We start from the raw sequence: 17,942 nt of genomic DNA on the forward strand, positions 1-17,942 counted from the left end.
TTCTCTTAAGCGAATTGGCTGACATCCAGAAAATTGGTGCAGGCAGTAAAGTGGCCATCAGGTTACAATGATCTGCTCCATGATCCAGGAACACAAACTGCAATAGCAGGAGGCTAATAAAGCAGGCTATCTCAACAGTGTAACTAAGGTTATACCAAGGATACAGGTAGTAGGAAATGAACTGGACACAACACCAACAAGATGTACATGTCTGCACTGACTTAAGTCCATGCCACAGTAGGGCACTAAGTACTGCAAGGAGAAACAGTTGGATGACACGAGGTCTATTTTGAGGCCAACTATGGTCTGAAAGACCAGACAGTAAGTTTGTCCACTTTTTCTGCATAGTTAAGAAGTGGTCATGGGCTAGGTGTGGGAATGCTCTCTGTAGAGCTACATCAGAAGGCAGGCAGACCACATGTGAAGAATGACCAACTGCCTAGACGCTGTAGTTCCTTAAATCTAAAGATCTGACCTTTCAAGCACTCTGGTTCCTGCTGTCCTTGAAGCACTTTGTCCAAGACTACTGAGAAGTTTGTCACATCAGTCCAAGTATGTAGCACCTACAGATTTTTACACTGTTTTTTCCAGAGCATAAGCCTGTGACAGACAACTTTAGACCAATTTTTGCATCTCTTGGATGGGGAAAAAATGCAGGGAAATGGAAATAAACTCTGCTTTGTCACCCTTCCAAAACATACCTAGGCCCACCAAATTTGTAGTAGAATACAAAGGCTCATTCTGGGTGACCAGTTGTCCATAACAACTTGTTGTTGATGGCTATTAATAGAAGGTGCAGAGAATGAAATGGTTGGAAAAGATACAAGGAACACTAAAAACATACCCCAAACAAACTAGCTGACTAAGGAAAAACTACACAGTTTTTCTGCAGTTTCTAACTGCATTATCATTACACTGACCACGTGATAAAGTGGTACTAACTGAAGAAGTCATGTCAATTTTCTTCCATTTTCAAAATCTATACTGTTTCAAATCAAATGCTGCCATATTGAAAGATAACTTTTTAATTCCTCACATGCATTCTATTAGGAAAACTGTTCTAAACAAAAAAATAAGTAAGATAAATGAGAGTTACCCTCCGAGCTGCAAGATTTCCTGCCAGTTCACTGACTCTCGATTTTCTTTGATTTGCTAACTCTTTTACAGAATTAACTCCATCAGAAAACATGCTGATTAGTAACTGAAGAGGAACGACAATGTCTAGTTCAGATAACACCTGAGGAAAGACAACAAATAAAAAAGCATGAGTTTCAAGCTTGACCAAAAATGCCAGCTACTTTGTAAGCACCTTTATCATATGATCCTCAGTTCAACAAGTTCCATACATTTCATTTTGGGATTCAATAAGGTGAGTTGCAAGCTTAGATTTCTGTTAGAATCAGGGCAAAAGAGAACTGGCAAAAAAAGGCTATTTTAAGAATATTTGTTGGCATCCACTTGGTGCACTTTGAGATTAGTTTTATGCACAAACACACACACAGGAATGTGAAGTTGTTCCACAAAAATATTTCTGTAAACCAAAAGTATTACCAATACTTGGAAGATACATATTTACTGTATTTATTATTACTTAAAACTGAATTCCTCTATTTATTCTAAGAATCTAGTCAGAATGGTAGCCTACAGGTGTCAACATAGTGACAGGATGGTTAACTGCAAATCACTGAGGGAATATTCATGAATTTTGCCACCAACAGTCAGACAAATATAAGCTCTTTCGTACTTGTCATTAATTGTTATTAGGTCAAGATAAGTCTAAAAAATCATACTTTATTTGAAAATTCTGCATACCTGAAAATTGCTACAGTCATCAGATTAACTGGTCTTTGCAGAAGCTTAACCAAAATAACCCTCAGCAGAAAAGAAGCAATAATGAAGAATACAGGTATTATTCTGAGATGCTGTGAAAATTTTATACCCTTTTAAACTCACTGCCCCCAGCTGACAAGATTGTCCCTGTAGCTTTTGAACATAAATATTGGTTGAATGCCAGCTCTGTGGGCAACTATAGCACAAAATAGCTGGGGCAGCAGAAAGCTTGATGGCTACAGAGTTAGTCTAATTCAGTTCTTCATATGCAGGAAAAACTACAGCTACTTCTGGAGTCAGAAATTAATTTTGGAATCCAAAGACCAAATTCTGTGGAGACTGAAAAAAAAAAAAACTCAGACAGCTGAATGGACCTAAAGATACAACTGACATTCAAAGGTAAAAAGAATTTCAAGGCTTCCATTACATTGCCCAGGATAGGCTAGTAACATGAAGCTTCCTGGTTTCTGCCTACCAGTGATCCTTACACTGGGGCTAAGCAAAAGGCAGAAAGGTTCCATGATCCTTGTAAAAGTGGCTTCTTTTTCCCCCCTCTTTTTTTTTCTTTTCCAAAATCATAAGCTGCTTCAACATGACTCATCAAGAGAGGACACTTACATGCAGCCAAAGTAATGCCTGCTCTTGCACAGAGGATGGATACCCTGTGAATCGACAGCTAATGAAGCCAAACATCTCCTCCATGGAGAAAGGGAGAGGGCAAAGTTCAGTGTCAAACATTTTGCTGAAAAGTAGAACAAGAATATAACATCACTGAGTTACCATGGTATACACTGCGTGAGATATAACAGAAAAGTGGTAGGAAGGCAATCTCACTACCAGCACTGATAATGCTTCTGTAATCTTACTTGCATCCTCACCATCCATGGGAGTTGAACTAGGTTGCTGATACCACCTGTCCTGCCTGGACAAGGTCATCTCTGAATTTGGTGATGCACCTTAAGGATTTACATCACATCTTGTATCATGCACAGTTTCATTTGATAGCAATATCTTTTTCAACATCCAGTGTAAAAATTGGAAAATTTCTCTTCTCACCACTGGCCCACTATTTCATTTTTACACTACAAAAGTTTACATCAATACCTATAAATACAAACTTACAGTCAGTTTCAAAGCCTCTTCATCCGTTAAAAGGCAATGTGAAGTTTTATTGTTAAAGGCATACACCAGACATGAAATTATGACTCAGCCATCATTCTTATTCTGGTATTTTCTTTGCTCAGCAGGGGAAGACATCAGCTAATTCGATACAAATCATCACTCTTTCAGTGCCAGCTCTACTAATCCTCACCGTTTCTCATCAACAGCTGGCCAAGAGGATAAAAGTGTTTATTCCACCATGTTGCAGGAAGCCACTAAAAATGTGCCTTGCTCGCAGCAAAGAAACATCCATGTAGTTGGTTCCTGATACAGATTCGAGGATGTGAGGAGCAATAAAAGGGAACTTTCCCAAACCTTAACTGCTTTAGTTTAAACGTAAGTTATAAAAAATTCAGAAGCATTCACTCACTACTGCCTATTGCACACAGGCATTTTTATTTATTGTCACCTTATTGTGCTAAAACCCTCAACAATCAACATATGCAATGATAGAATGGTTTCTACGTGTGTCTACGTACCTCAACACTTCCCGGAACTCTTTCAGTTGATTATCAGGCACTTCTGTCCTTATAGCTTCCAGCCACTCTGGCATGATACATTCCCACACTGACTGGTTTATCACATTGTATGGAATCAAGCAAAGGATTCGATTCAGCCCTTCTTTTAATTGGGTCACAGCACTACACGATTTGTCCCAGTATCCACCAACCTGTGGGTATTTCCAGGAATCATACTGATGAATGATACATCTAGTCTCTGTAACTTGTCCAGCACCATAAATTTGCTCAGTGTGTTACAGCCAGAAAATTCTGGGGGGTGATCATCTGTACCTTCCAGCCTGAATTTAGAATTCAGCCATGGGGATTGCATTGGTTTTTTTCCTCTCTCTCATCTGACCAACAATACACAAAAGCACTGTCCAATATTTAAATGAAGTTTGCTCACTCCCAGGCCATGATGCAGAGTAACCCCTCATTGTTTACAGTTCTCAACACCAGACAGATGTTTTTGGTCAAACTTGCACCTTCAATTATTTGCTCTGAGCAACCTGTTACAGTGCTGGGTCTCTATTGTGAAAAACCTGGTCTGTACCAGGTGTTCCTTTGTGGTTGGTTGGTTGGGGTTTTTTTGAGGGAAGGTTCTAAGTAATGGAAGCCAAAAAAATATACTTCTAAGTAAATAAGTAACTGGCCTACAGAGATTAATTACTCTAACTGACCTCAGATCACATCTGCTGTTCCAGACTAATGGCTCTAGAGATGCCTGCTGTTTTGGCAGCGACTACTGGTGATCTCAGCCAACAAACTATTTTTTCTCCATTCATCACAGCTAATTTCATGGCTGTTTGTTTTCATATTCTCGTGAACCCTTGCAAATCTAGCAAGTTGTCAGTCTAGTCTTAAGTGTTGCAGTGGGTAATAAAACTCAAAAAAGGGGCTGGATCCAAGGCGACAAAAAGATCCGTAACAGATTACAGCATGAGGTTCAGTCCTTCCTTTCCCCTTTAGCCTCAAAGCCCTGACCTCTTTTCTTCAGTCCTAATATTCATTGCATCCATCCACTTCTCAAATTCCCTCAGCTGCCCTCCAGCCCTCCCACAGCCAGGTCTATCTTCAGAGTGATGGTTCGGAGTAAGACGTGTACACATGCTGGTCTGCGCATGTACAGCAAATCCCATATATTACGTCATGAAAAATCCACGGATGCACAGTGGATACACGGATACATTATTGATGGTGTACTGTATTACATTAAGTCTTTACGGCCCTTCCTAGTCTAGTCACTTAATTTTAGGAAACAAAACCAACATGTCCTTTGGACATTTTAAGTAAGAGAGTCACAAAATGAAAGTCTTACAAAAGCACATGTGGTATAGTTGGCAGGGATAAATGAGGGGGAAAAAATCTTAAATCCCTCACAAATATAAAGTTCCTATTTTCATGCTCATGTTTCATTTTCTGTAGAGGAATATTCACATGCCTGACTTTGTTGCCTGCCTTCACTATCCACGTTAAATAGCAAGTTCTGCTTCATAATTAATGGACAGAAAGAAAGAGTCCCTCTAAAAGTGATTCCAACAATGGCCTCACTTAAGCACCCTGAATGACCTTCCAGATAAGTGTCTTTCTCTCCATCAGCAAGAAGGTGAACCATGGCAGACTAGTCACTTAACTGAGTCGCTTAAATTAGGTATCTGTAGCTACAGGGCATCCTTTCAGCCCAGAACTCCTTTCAGTTACAGCTGTGTGATTTCATAAACTTTAATTCATGTTTTTATTATTTTTTTAATTTTATTAATTTATTAATAAATGCAGAGATGAAGCATGCAAAGAACAGAGAAGCATTAGTAAAGCAGACCATAAAGGGCAGGTTTGTATCTGGGAGCAGACTAATGATACCTTTTACTAAAGACAAGCTTGGGTGCTTCAGCAGTGTAATGGAAACGTGCAGCTACCAAAAATGTACACTATCTTTCAATATCTACAATATTCTTCCAGCCTGTCTTCATATTACTGTAGATAATCCCCACTCTCCAACACAGTAAAACTAAAAATGCTATGAAGAGGAAAAATTCCTGAACTCCACTGTTCCTTCAACCACTGACACTTCTTTTGCCTTGACAGAGCTGGGGGAGAGAGAGTCCTTACACTGAAGACCTTAATCTCTATGGCAAATAAAGGAACCTTCAGATTAAATTATTCTTACCCTGGCAAACTCCATTGGTTTAGGAAGGAGGCACATAACCATGACATCAAACCGGACATCACAAACTGTCTTCAGCCACTTAGTAACAAACTGGGGTTTGAGCTTTTCAACTAGGCTACCAACTTCATCATCCATCATGTAAGCTGTGGAGTGAAACCACTGGAACACCATGCTAACCAGCCTTGCTAAACTCTCTGTGGGTGTATTCTCACTGGGGGTGCAAAGGCTCACCTGGAAGACAGAAACACAAACCAAGTTACATTTCTAGAATTAAAGGTGGCAAATTGTTTGTCTACTATCATATTCTCAGACATACGAGGATGCAAACTACATAGAAGACAAGTGAGCTGATCAGTTTTAAGTAGAGTTTGGCACAGGACAATTGACAAAACATTTCCAAACCAGAAAATAATGGTAAGAGGGGAAAAACAAGCACTGAATTTTTTGTTTCTTAGTTTCGACACTGAAAATACCAATACAGAATGCTTTGACAAACATTTTGGTTGGAACTTTAAAATGACTTTTCATTTCAGAAGGTAATATAATGCCTGTTAAAATTTATGACACACATATATAAAAAGTACAAAGTAAAAAGACAAACCAAATTAAGAGTTTCAGAAAATGTGAAAGAATATGTGTACTTAATGAATAACCTTTGCTTTGCAAAAAGATTCTGATTTTTTGTCCTCATTTGGGGTGGGAATATGATTTTTAAGTCCTCAAACATTCTCACATAATAGTTACTATTCTTCCCCCCTTCTCCAATGTCTGCACTGTGAAACTGTCCCAAATTTGAGACCAAGTCTGTACCCCAGTTCACAGAGTGGGCTCACTGCTAAGCCCTTAATTGCCCACTATTTGAGCTCTTGGTAACTTCTGGGGACAGGAGGCATAAGTTTCAAGTCAGGTTGCTGCACTGAATCCAAAGAATGGAAAATAACAAATGACAGGAGATTTAGGAAGCTCCTTTAACCACCTATCAGCTGTTTGTTGCCGCTTCCTAGCGAAAGCTGTACTCTCAGTACTTGGCAACCTGAAAACAGTGGCTGCTGCCTTAAGCAAGCAAATAAAGGAGAAACGTTCATGTCATTTCTGGGGAAACACTGACAATACTGTTTCCCAGAGAAGACCAGAACCCATCTAACAAGTGGTTTTCCTCCACGTTTTTTCTTGGGATGAGGCAGCCAAAGGTCCCCTTGCTAATTCAAAGTACAGTCTTCATTGTTCTGTTTTCATTGCAGGCTGAAGTTAAGGTGTTTGCCTCCTGGTGCTTGTCTCAGTTGAGTGTTAACTCAAAGCCAGTATCAGCTGGCAGCCGTTTTAAGAGGAACTCTTGAGCTCTGTCCCATCTCTAGATGAAAGGTATTCGTTTTATAAAAGAAAACAGCAACCCACTATTTCTCACAATCTGTGCTGTCATCTCTGCCAATACTCACTAGAGAGAGATCAAGAGATTTTATAAGGATAGAATGAAGTCACTGAGCTCCTCCCTACCATAGAAAGACAGACTCTCAATGTCAAGGATAGGGCATGTACAGTGTAACAAAACATTTTCTGTTCTCATTTCAATTCTACTTCTGGAAACGTAGGCCTTCAGTCTTTACAAAACATCATTTGAAACAGAATAGACTAACATGGCACAATTAAAAAATGAAAAAAATAAAAGGCTTTAAGTCAAAAACCACATTAAACAACAAAACCCACGAAATGAGCAGAACATGAAGTTTACTCATGTAGTCACTTGAAACACCAGAGCAGCTTTGTTGGCATTATGGGATTCTAGATCTGCCACCCTGCTGTCCCCATCTCTGTTTAGATGATGGATGAGGGGTCCTACTATTTCCCACTTGCCACTGGGTGACTGAGGTGGAGACAGCTTGAGAGCAAGAGCTCAAGGTGAATTCAAAAGAACCTGAGAAGGAGAATTCTCCTTAAGAAGAACCGCAGAATTCAGTTCCTGCAGATCTATCATACTCCAGTCTGTACTCCTGTCTAGCCTGCTCATGAACTAGTCAGCAACAGCCCTGCTATTTTGGAATAATCTCTGACAGCTACTGTGAGGGCAGAACCAGCAGGTCTTCATTCTGTCAACCCATATTGAGTGAATTAGCGGGAGTACAATGACTGGGACTGATCCAGGTGGACCATCTGAAGGCAGGAAGGAAAAGCAGGCCACTAAGACCTCCTCCAGCCTATTCAGAGGTACGTGAGAAAGCTGATCTTCCAGGCAGTGAGGTTGAAAGGTGGAAGGTGAAAGACAGATCATATCGGGATTGCTTTTAAGGTTAAAAGAATGGCACTTAGCAGGGGGCACTTGGGAGCAGAAGATGATGGCATGTAGAAAGTCAATAAAAAACCTGAGAGAGTAAATTGTTATACACTCTATATACAGTACTCGGAGGCAGCCAGCAGCTCCACACAAACTAGTTCTGAAATCATCAAATCTGACAGCTTCACAGTACTCTTTTTTTGCTTACAAATTGAAAAAGTGTCCAACTAAAGCCAAGAAGTGGAAAAAAGAGATCAAACTGAGGCTTCAGAAAGAAAAGGAGAGGGAAGTGAAAGAAGTGAGAGAAGACAGCAAGAATTTCTCACCAAGAACCAAATTCCAAACTGGCTCAGAAGGCGTTGGTCATGCTTGTCATCGTCTTTATTATCAAAGTCTGTGTTGTCCAGGGAGTGATGAGAAGAAGAGAGGCCCATCTGCCTCCTGCGGTTGAGTTCATACTCCCTCTGCTCAGCATGAAACTCTGCTTCCTTCAGCAAGCTACAAAACAAGCTTGTGGTCAGCGAATGCAGCTTTCACCCACTGGATAGGCATCTGATCAGAGTAACTAGAGGTTAAGGCATCTGATGCCATCATTTTCCTGATAACAGCAATAAAATAACATCAAATTCTAGGACTCAAGGCTGATTTCTTCCATGAGGACACAACTCACAGCTGATGAATACTCTGCTAAAGCAGCAGGAGTTCAGCGCCCCTGCTCTGAACTTACCCTGATGAAACTAAAGCTAACTTGCACAAGGCAATATTTACATGAAAACCTGATCCTGCTTTACATATTGATGCCTCATAAGCTGTCATATTACCTGATCACAGCTTCCACAGTACACACAAGTTCCTCTGCCCCACACTCCCGGGTATTGATAGGAGGTGGCGAGGTCTGATAAAGATGGGTTTCTGCAGCTGCCCCAACTTCACTGCTGTGATGATTCGAATGGCATCTTTTGCAATAGCGTACTGGCCTGTTGCCATGGCGGCCACAGCAGCCCGCTGAGAAGCACGTGACAACAGCTCTTCTGACATGTGAACTGCAGTTCTGGAAAATAAAAAAGATTTTCTCAGGCCAGAAGTAACAGGAAGTGGAACTAAAAACAGGGATGAAAGTCAGCACCGGTGAACTGGCTCAAGTGTCGGTCATTTCCAAAATCACTATATATAAGTAGAACTATGTGCAAACTCCTGATGCCATGTGTCACTGAACTTCCAGAAAGATGAGCTGAGGGCTAAATGCTGGGCCTAGAATGAAACGTCATGGTTGCTCTTCTTTTGGAGCAGGCCAAACCAACATTTAAGTTATCAACCTCAACTTTCTGGTTTGGAGCAATCTCTAAAATTTACAGTCGTTCTCTTAATCCCTGATTATACTTCAGAAATGTCTTTTAATTTACGTGTAGCAACAGGCAGATCCTTAGGAGTGTAATCAATGCTGCTACATCAGTTTATGCTATGTAAGGATCTGCCTTATCATAGGTAACTGTACAAGCCTCTGAAATATGTGCTACCTTTATATTTGCCACCTGGTAATCCAGCCCAAATAAAAGCTTTCTTTACCACATAAAATCTAGATTATGTTATACACTGTATTCCTCATTATTGAAATGTTATTAAAACACACTAGCTGGTATGTGTTGCAAGCAGATTCTTTTTGTCAGCAATCTTTTTAGAGCCAAGCACTGAAGATTTTCAGTCCATACTTTTTTAAAAATATACAGGTTTTAGTAGGATTTTGTCCAATTTAGCATTAATCCAAGACTTCAAGGAGATGAAAAGATACAAAAACTTAGATGTAAAATTAATCTCTTGCTCTATCCTCTTCATAAGAAGAGTTATAGAATAAAAGCTGAACTCAACTGCATAATTGAATTGCTTTACTAATTGCCCCTTCAACAAAAAACTACAAGTCAAATCAAACATCAGCAGTTTGAACAAAAAGAAACCTTGTTGCCGAATCATTCCCATTCACCAACAAATGCATTCATGGATACATTGTGAAAATTCAGAATGATACCAAAAAAACGCACCACAGAGTAATGGAATGACACTACACACAACATCAAATCATGCCCCGTCACACAAATGACTGAATCTTACCTTCTTCTGACATATAGCAGAAATTTCAGCTGTAAGGGGAAGGCATACAAAACATCAACACAGCATGACGATCCATCTGTTTTACTATGGCAGCCATGGGAAAATGGACTTGTTACAACGAAGTCTCTACATTTCCAAATATTATTGAAACCTCTAAGCCTATTGGACTGCATGAGGTAGTACACTGTATACTTAGGCCTACTGGCTATTTCTACACTGAAATAAAAGAACAGCCTTGGTGCATTGCGTGGTGTGCTCTGCATCCCAGCCACCTTCACCTGTGCTTCTGTCTCTTGGATGGACTTGTAAAAGTACGCCTGTAGGCACACTACCGCAGCACGCTGTAGGAAACATGGCACAGATGTGCCCACACTGCCTGTGAAAGCTCACAGGATGAAAGATTAGTGAATACGAATGAACAGTGTAGAAGCAGTCGCTATGTCCGTGGACCACAACTCCATAGAGAAATGTTTGCAGATTCAACCTGTAAACATTCGTTGTTTTCAATCTTGTCCTGGCAACATCTGGTTCAGTAAATACAGGTGGCCAATTAAAAATAAGTACTTCCCTTATGTAAACAAAACATTTTTAATCTGGATTAGATTTCAACTAAAAGGAGACAGCAAAAAAAAATGTCCACTGCCTACGAATTTTCAGCTTGCAGAAGAAAGAGAGAGGGAGTGTCTTTGTCCTGTCCTTGAAAACATTATTTTAGAGAATATGTGACTGTCTTTCTAAACCCAGGAAATTCTGATGAGTCTGTCAACAAGCTTCATCTGCATTCTGGTAGATAATAAAATACCAGGCTCTCTCACTGGCCAAAGGACATTGATTGGATCAATGATCGGATCACTGAAAAATATTTTATGTCTTTTTCTGATATCCTTTACAGCCTATTCATAGAATAGTTTTTCAGCTTTCAGAGCTTTCAAATCAGACCCAGGTTACCAGAAGAATTAGCCCCTTTTTTTGGACACTGCTATGGCACACAAGTACTTTTTAAAAACTTGGCCCCAACTGTGGATTCTTCAAAATCTGAAAATCTTTTCAATTGCCTGTTTCCTCACACATAAAGAATTGCATACTATTTCAGACAGAGGATTAGTCAATTTTCCAGAGTACTTTGAGGACATTAAGCAGTATTAAGTACAAGCTACTTTAAAATTCTAAAAAAAATTCTTTAGAATAGAATGCAGCATTTCAAATAATACAGTATGCAGAAGTATCAGCAAGCATAGGGTTGTACAATTATGATTAGTTTGTACCTACCCTTAAAATACCTCTTACCTTGTGGTAGAAGAACATCAATCAACCATTCACTGTGATCCCTATAAAAATTGTATATCTAATTAGCTTTCCATTTTTTATTTATATATGCATTTGTTTTTGCACAGAGGAAATTTATATAAATTAACGTGGTAGGACTAACATTATTCTGAAGCTGCTTTTTTTACAAATGTAGTTTTATAAACTGCAGGCTGCCTTACATTATCATGCCTGTCATTTATTGCAAATTACCACTTTACTGATGCTGGTCCACCATGTTCAAGACTTTCAAAAAATTAATTTTAAGGAATAAATTTATCAAATTAAAATAGTGTGTGCTTTTAAATTTTGATGGCTAAGAAATGATAGTGAAGAATAACAGGTGAACAGAGGGGAAAAAATGTCCTACTACCATTTTCTGTGAGTCTCCTTAGAAGATGTGCTTCTGCCAAATTCAATTACCTTTTCCTGCAGCTTTAAATCAATGATGACTTAAAAATCTAAGGTAAGGTGTAACGGCTTTTCCTACAGCTGGTGTGATATAAAAGTGTCTTAAACTGGGGACAAAAAACCCCATGTAGCTTCTGAACTACATATAACCTCAACCATTTGAATTAATGATTGGAACTCCCCGTAAGTATTAGCAGATCTTGTAAAGTAACGCAAACCAAATTAGCAATCAAAAAAAAAAAAAAATAAAAGCAAGGTTAATCAGTCATCTCAGGCTATATTCCTTCCAGGTACTGGACAAGCCTGGACCAATTTCAATTCTTCACTCTGATGCTTCACAGTATACCTTAGAGAATAATCTGAAATGTATGTTACAGAAAAGTAATAAAGTCTCTGTGAAAGAGCATTCATTGTAATATCCTGCTTTTAATGACAACTAAAAGATGAGGACAAAAAATATTTCATAAGCAAAAGCTTGTACATTAATGAGGCGCCCCTGTTATAGTCAAGGCATCCCACAGTGTCTACTCATTCAGTGATTTTAACTTTAAAACTCACTACTGTTTAAGCTAGATGCAAATGCTGATCATGTGGGGTAAATTTCTGTAATCATTTTTCACACTGAGTGGCAGTGTGCTCCCAATATTTCAACAGGGTTATCTATATAAATTATATGCTAATCATAACAAAATAAAGCATAACTCCAGAGTTCTGAACTCTGGAGTCTGACTCTACCCGATCATTTTCCAGCTTTAGTTTACCTACCCTGCAATTCTCTGGCTACATTCTTCACAAAGGTACAGGGGAGGTGGCTTATCACCCAAAGCTACAGACAAGGATGGGTCAATGCACATCTGAAACACAGAGAAAAAGAATTAACACATCTGTTCATTAAAGCTCACTGAAAAAGTTCAACACATTAATGCCAGTACATACAATGTAACACAACTTTGGTATGTGTTGAAAGCATTTAGAATTCTGAAAGATGGTACTCAGCATCTGGCAGTACAGGATCTCAAATTATTTCTAGCAAAGAGAGGGTTATAACTGAAAATGAGAGCCTTCCTAAGTGGGAAAACAACAGGACATATTTCAATATCAGTACTATCACTCTCTGAAAGACAAGTATATTTTGTGTTACACATTTACATTGCATAATCATGACAGACTTTTTTCCTTTTTTTTTTTTTTTTTTTCCCCCCCCCCCCAAAGGGTCACTTAGAAGATCCATTGCTTAGGACAAGGTAATGTAAAAGTCTAGATTTTTCTCTCAGTACAATTTCTTCCAGCAAAATCTAATTTTCAGTCATCACAGTTGTTAACTATACAGCACAATTCCAGCAACAGAACAAAGACCATGGACCCACAGTTCCCTTGGCAGCACAGGTCCAGACTTTGCCTTGCATTAGCTTCCACATTAGCCAGTTACAGAAAACAGTTACAGTTGACAGCCAGTTACACACACATTTGTTTACGTGTTTTGTACTATTTAACAAAAAGCTGAACAGTAGTACACATACATAATATCTTAAAAACTTAAATCAATATGATTCTTACTCTACTCAAGTGAAAGCTTATTTATAAAGATAAATGCCTCTTTGAATGTTTCTCATCTTCATTAACCAAATTTACATTCATCTATCCAAGAGACAACAGGCTGCATTTTCTGAGTGATGATTAATCAAGACTGGTTCTGTCAAAGCTAAGACATTCAAAAATATTCAGGTATTTCATGTGCAAAGTTTAGAACTGTAAATTTCATTGATATTTTGCTCTACTCAGTGCATCACTATATCTAGTGATGATCATAACATGAAGCAACACCTTCCAACTTTTTTTCCCTATGAAAACCTGCATCATGGAGAATGATTGGAGGGGACAGGAAAGTGGTCCCTTGCAGGACTTGTGAGATACGTGTCACCATTATGCCCTGTCAGTCCCCTAGCCTGTGGAAAAGGCTCACTGAAGAACTGTTTGACTCATGCAGTTATGTTAGTATATGAACAGATACCAGGAAAATTGGTTCTACCTATATATTTAACCAGATACAAATGTAATTAATTAGTACACCTAACTGTAGCATACTCTGAACTTGGGATGTTCTTGCCTCTACCATCAAACTGTGCTATCATCCCAGTCAAGCTGTTTTACTTTGGTACCTTGTGCGTAAACAGGAAAGATACTATTTCTCTCTCTCTCTGAGGGACATAGAAGTAAGTAAAGCTTTGTTGCTATTTGCTTTAGGACACATTCCAAGCAAAGGATCACAATCAGAGTAGATGCATTGTGTGACCTCAATCAAGATACCAAGGTAAGCATGTACCTATGTAACTGACATACTGTTTCCTGTACATAGAAATATTTGTGCAGATATTGACATACATATATCTGTTGAGGAAAATATTTACACGGATTAGCCAGGAGCCAACTTGGAATTTTATAAAGTGCTCTGCAACCCTCCTCATGTTTAATATCAAGACTTGGCCCACAGTAGCTGGAGGAAATATTCCATCTTGCTTTAAGCAACCAAAGAACATATTCACTAAGCTCCTGCTCTTGGTCACCTGCACACAACCAGAGCATATGCCTGGGGTGAAAGTGCAACTTCCTATCCCCCAGATAGTTGGGTTTAACCCCTGAAGAAATAGCAGTACCTTCACAGCTGGTTTGTTAATTGCATTATGGCATTCAATGTGCTGGCAATGAATAGGATTCCAGGCTGCAAAACCAAAACACAGCTGATTAACAAATGGAGAAAACATGTTTATATTCTTTGTCTCTATCAAAGAGATCGTGGCATCAACTGAGAACAAGATCCTCTTGTACCGAGTACTATACAAACATGAAAGAAGACCTAGCCATTCCTCAGGAAGTCTAATAATTACAATAAACATTATTATCCATATAATAAACATACTACAATAAACAGTAGAATATACATGCCAACTGACTTGTTTGGGATGTAGTTATGAAATGAACCATGAACTCAGCAAAGAAATGGAAAAAGTAAGATGCAGACATCTGTTATAGACCCTCCCTGATCTCACCAACACCTTAAATTAATTATCCTTCTACTCTAGGAGCAGGATGATAGGAGTAGCTGAGTAAATTCATTGACATTCCCAGGCAAAATGAAAACACAGCTATGATAAAGGAAAACTAGTCCAGCCACAGAAGGAACCTTAGCTTTGTAAAAGCTAAACAAAGGTGTGTTCAAGTGGCATCACTTGGCTGCTATACAGGATGCCCCCAGGTCAAAATGCCATGCAACTGCAGATAATACTCAACCCATTCTGGGATATATTAACAGATAAGTTATATATAGGAAAATTATTCCAGTCTACCCAGTGCTAGTAATGGTTGAGATGGAATATCACGCTTAGTTTGCGGACCTGCTTGCATGAAAGAAGTGATGTAGAAGCAGTACAAGAAGAATGATTTTTTTAAAGTCAAGAAAATCTATAAACCCTTCAAGGGAAGGCTTTAGAACAGATCAGACAAACATGTATCAGGAACATTCAGGATGTGCTTCAGTTGGTCTAGGGGGTCTTCCAAGGACTCTTCCAATCCTTTATTTTTATTATTTAAAATGTTGCATTCTGGTCTGGGAAATTTTAAAAGTGAACAAAACATATCCCATATGACAGAGATTATTTAAAGCAGGTTGAGACAGGCAAGCAGGAAAAGCAAGTCATGAATTGCTGCTAGACAGTCCCATCGGTAGCACTGGGGAGTATGGTGGGCAGAGGACTTTGTACCATCCACCTACTCAGCTCCAGCTGTATTGCTGACTTTGTTTCTCATTTTCACATTTCAGTCAACCTTGATAACTTACCATTATACTGACTGCAGCCAACATCACCTGACTTTATGACAGTAACAGCCAGATAAAGAGTCTTAGCAACAGCAGTAGTAATAGCAGCTGGCTCAACAAAAGCAACCAAAGCTATAATTGAAAGGGACATAAGCCAGAACACTTGTGAGGCCTAGAAGGCAGTTTCACAGACCATTTGGAACACTATTTATTTCTTCTCCTGTTCTGATTTAGTTAATATCAAGAGTAACAAAAAATATTTACTAGCCACCATCACAGTTTTTATTTTTCATAACATCTTTTGAAAATAATTGTACATACTTATGAAAGTACAAACTTATCAAACAAAAGATTTTAAAATACACTGTAGAACTGTAAACATGTGACATTAACACACCTCTAATTATTTCATTTATATTTATTTTGGCCTATACAAAACCAGCTGTACTGACCTGTGTACTGCAGTCCTCTGTACTCACTGATTGCCCCAGGGGGTTTTAAATTGGGCCAATAGTGAAATAACATTTGCACTGCTGGAGGTTTAACTTGAGATGGTCCATAGGCTATCACATATAGCAAATCCTAAGGAAAGACACACACAAAATGTTTATTTTGCAAGGTAACAAAACACAGTTCAATACATATTACTTGTGTTCCGAGATACCTGAACATACAAAATATATACATTTCATCCCTACCAAACATCCTTTGTACACTCTTACAAGTAGATTAGATGACTAACTTCAACACCACATTCATAACTGGCTTCTGAGTTCGATCGGAGGATCCAACAGCTAACACCCACCCCACATAACGTACTAACATAAAGCAAATGAAGCATCTAGCTATGGAGCAAAGAGATGTGATAAATAACTGGATCCAGATCAGACTCAGGCTAAGACAATACTCACAAAAAGTCCTCATAAAAGTTCAGTCCCACATGAACTAAGAACACTGGTCATTACTAAAAGTTCTGCTAATTGGAGCCACAACCACATATTATTTAGGAAACAGAGCTCTGTTCTACAAAACACGGAGCTGCTTCTGTGAACTAAAAATCAGAGGGACCTTCCCCTCCATAATCCAGAAGGAGGATTTGACATAAAGATAATTTATAACTTCTTGGCACACAGTCAGTTCAATTTTCAAGCCATCTGGTTTTCGTTACTATCCAAATACAATCATTTCCACAAAGTATATATGATCATAAACTTACTTTCCACACTTCTTGCTTATATTTCATTAGGCATTCCAATAACTGGCAGTGATACACTGAGAGAGAAAAGACAGTATAGACATAATGCTGAAATGGAAACTCAAATTACAGAAGTGACATAATTAGCTGACTGCTTTGCTTTGTCTATCCAAAACTCTATAGCTCATTTTATTACTTTTTATTTTAAAGAGTTTGCTGGAGAATCATTGCCCTGAAAGTCATCACAAAAGATTAGAAATTGAATATTAGTAACTTGTTCCTGTCAAGGAACGCAGTAAAATAATGAGTATTATGAGTGCACACCTTTTTGCACAGCAATGAAGATCTTTTTCAAACACATCTAGTTTAAGAACACCTGCTAATTCACTTAAACTTTGTCCCTCTGGCACAATATAAAGCTGTAAATGGGTATCTTGTCATTCATCTTGAGGGGCAGTGGTGAAAGTTACATTATTCCCATGTATACCAAAGGCTATAGGAGCCACTCTGCATTAAACAAACATAAGAGCCAAACGACCTACTTTACACGTTTGACTTCCCAAAAACCACAGGACAACATTTTCCTCAGATGGCTGTAACATAGAATTCACAAACACAAATAGAACATGTCATGAAAAAAACTAACTTGTGCAAGTAGCTTTAAAAAATGCTGTGCTGTTTTTATTTACCACTGTTGATTACATTAGCATGATGTGATACTCTTCACATGCATAATGCAGCGTACGGTTCCTCCTCACACACACCATCTACCCACGTACATAAAACAGGAGATGGTTGACTATAGTACAATGTAACAGCTCCCCCAGGTTAAATTTTGTTTCGATTTGGTTGTATGATCCCACTGATTTACAGGGACTGTGCCACAGTGAGAGAGAGAATGGCCTTGTGTTTAGATACTTGTAACTACATTTAAATTCATTATAGTTCGGTTGAGCCTGCAGCCGGCATTACCTGTCTTTTTAAAAGAACAGCTATCAGTTGTGAACTTTGTGGGATACAAATCACAGTATAAGACAAACTGTTACTATGAACTTCTATAATCAAAGTCAGCGGTGACTGCTCTCCAACACTGACGTTATATACCAATGCTATTTTCTGATGTCAAGCAAGAGTAGATCAAAGTCTCCAGTCCTTGGTCAAAACCTATTTCTTCATCACAACGG

General features: G+C 38.7%; 1 protein-coding gene and 1 long non-coding RNA gene across 15 annotated transcripts in view; one reads left to right on the forward strand and one right to left on the reverse strand.

Moving 5' to 3' along the window:
* LOC119151503 overlaps positions 1 to 5,654 on the forward strand; it is a 78,245-nt gene extending 72,591 nt beyond the window's left edge. The window contains exons 3-5 of one of the 7 annotated variants that reach the window (XR_005105439.1): positions 1,168 to 2,229; positions 2,413 to 3,327; positions 5,577 to 5,654. This is a non-coding gene — a long non-coding RNA (uncharacterized LOC119151503). Of the gene's footprint in view, positions 1 to 1,167; positions 2,230 to 2,412; positions 3,328 to 5,576 lie in introns of those variants that run through there. The other 6 variants (XR_005105441.1, XR_005105443.1, XR_005105442.1 and 3 more) reach the window with 6 other exon arrangements.
* UNC79 (unc-79 homolog, NALCN channel complex subunit) overlaps positions 1 to 17,942 on the reverse strand; it is a 118,073-nt gene that overhangs the window by 81,506 nt on the left and 18,625 nt on the right. For all 8 annotated transcript variants that reach the window (XM_037395493.1, XM_037395500.1, XM_037395496.1 and 5 more), the window contains exons 6-17: positions 16,780 to 16,835; positions 16,016 to 16,145; positions 14,404 to 14,468; positions 12,515 to 12,603; positions 11,321 to 11,361; positions 10,034 to 10,062; positions 8,749 to 8,978; positions 8,254 to 8,425; positions 5,659 to 5,889; positions 3,471 to 3,661; positions 2,449 to 2,572; positions 1,097 to 1,237 (exon numbers count right to left, since the gene is read on the reverse strand). In XM_037395493.1, coding sequence (XP_037251390.1) covers positions 1,097 to 1,237; positions 2,449 to 2,572; positions 3,471 to 3,661; positions 5,659 to 5,889; positions 8,254 to 8,425; positions 8,749 to 8,978; positions 10,034 to 10,062; positions 11,321 to 11,361; positions 12,515 to 12,603; positions 14,404 to 14,468; positions 16,016 to 16,145; positions 16,780 to 16,835 — 1,499 coding nt within the window. The remainder of the gene's footprint in view (positions 1 to 1,096; positions 1,238 to 2,448; positions 2,573 to 3,470; positions 3,662 to 5,658; positions 5,890 to 8,253; positions 8,426 to 8,748; positions 8,979 to 10,033; positions 10,063 to 11,320; positions 11,362 to 12,514; positions 12,604 to 14,403; positions 14,469 to 16,015; positions 16,146 to 16,779; positions 16,836 to 17,942) is intronic.

This window comes from Falco rusticolus, chromosome 7, assembly GCF_015220075.1.
Source record: "Falco rusticolus isolate bFalRus1 chromosome 7, bFalRus1.pri, whole genome shotgun sequence".
Lineage (NCBI taxonomy): Eukaryota > Metazoa > Chordata > Aves > Falconiformes > Falconidae > Falco > Falco rusticolus.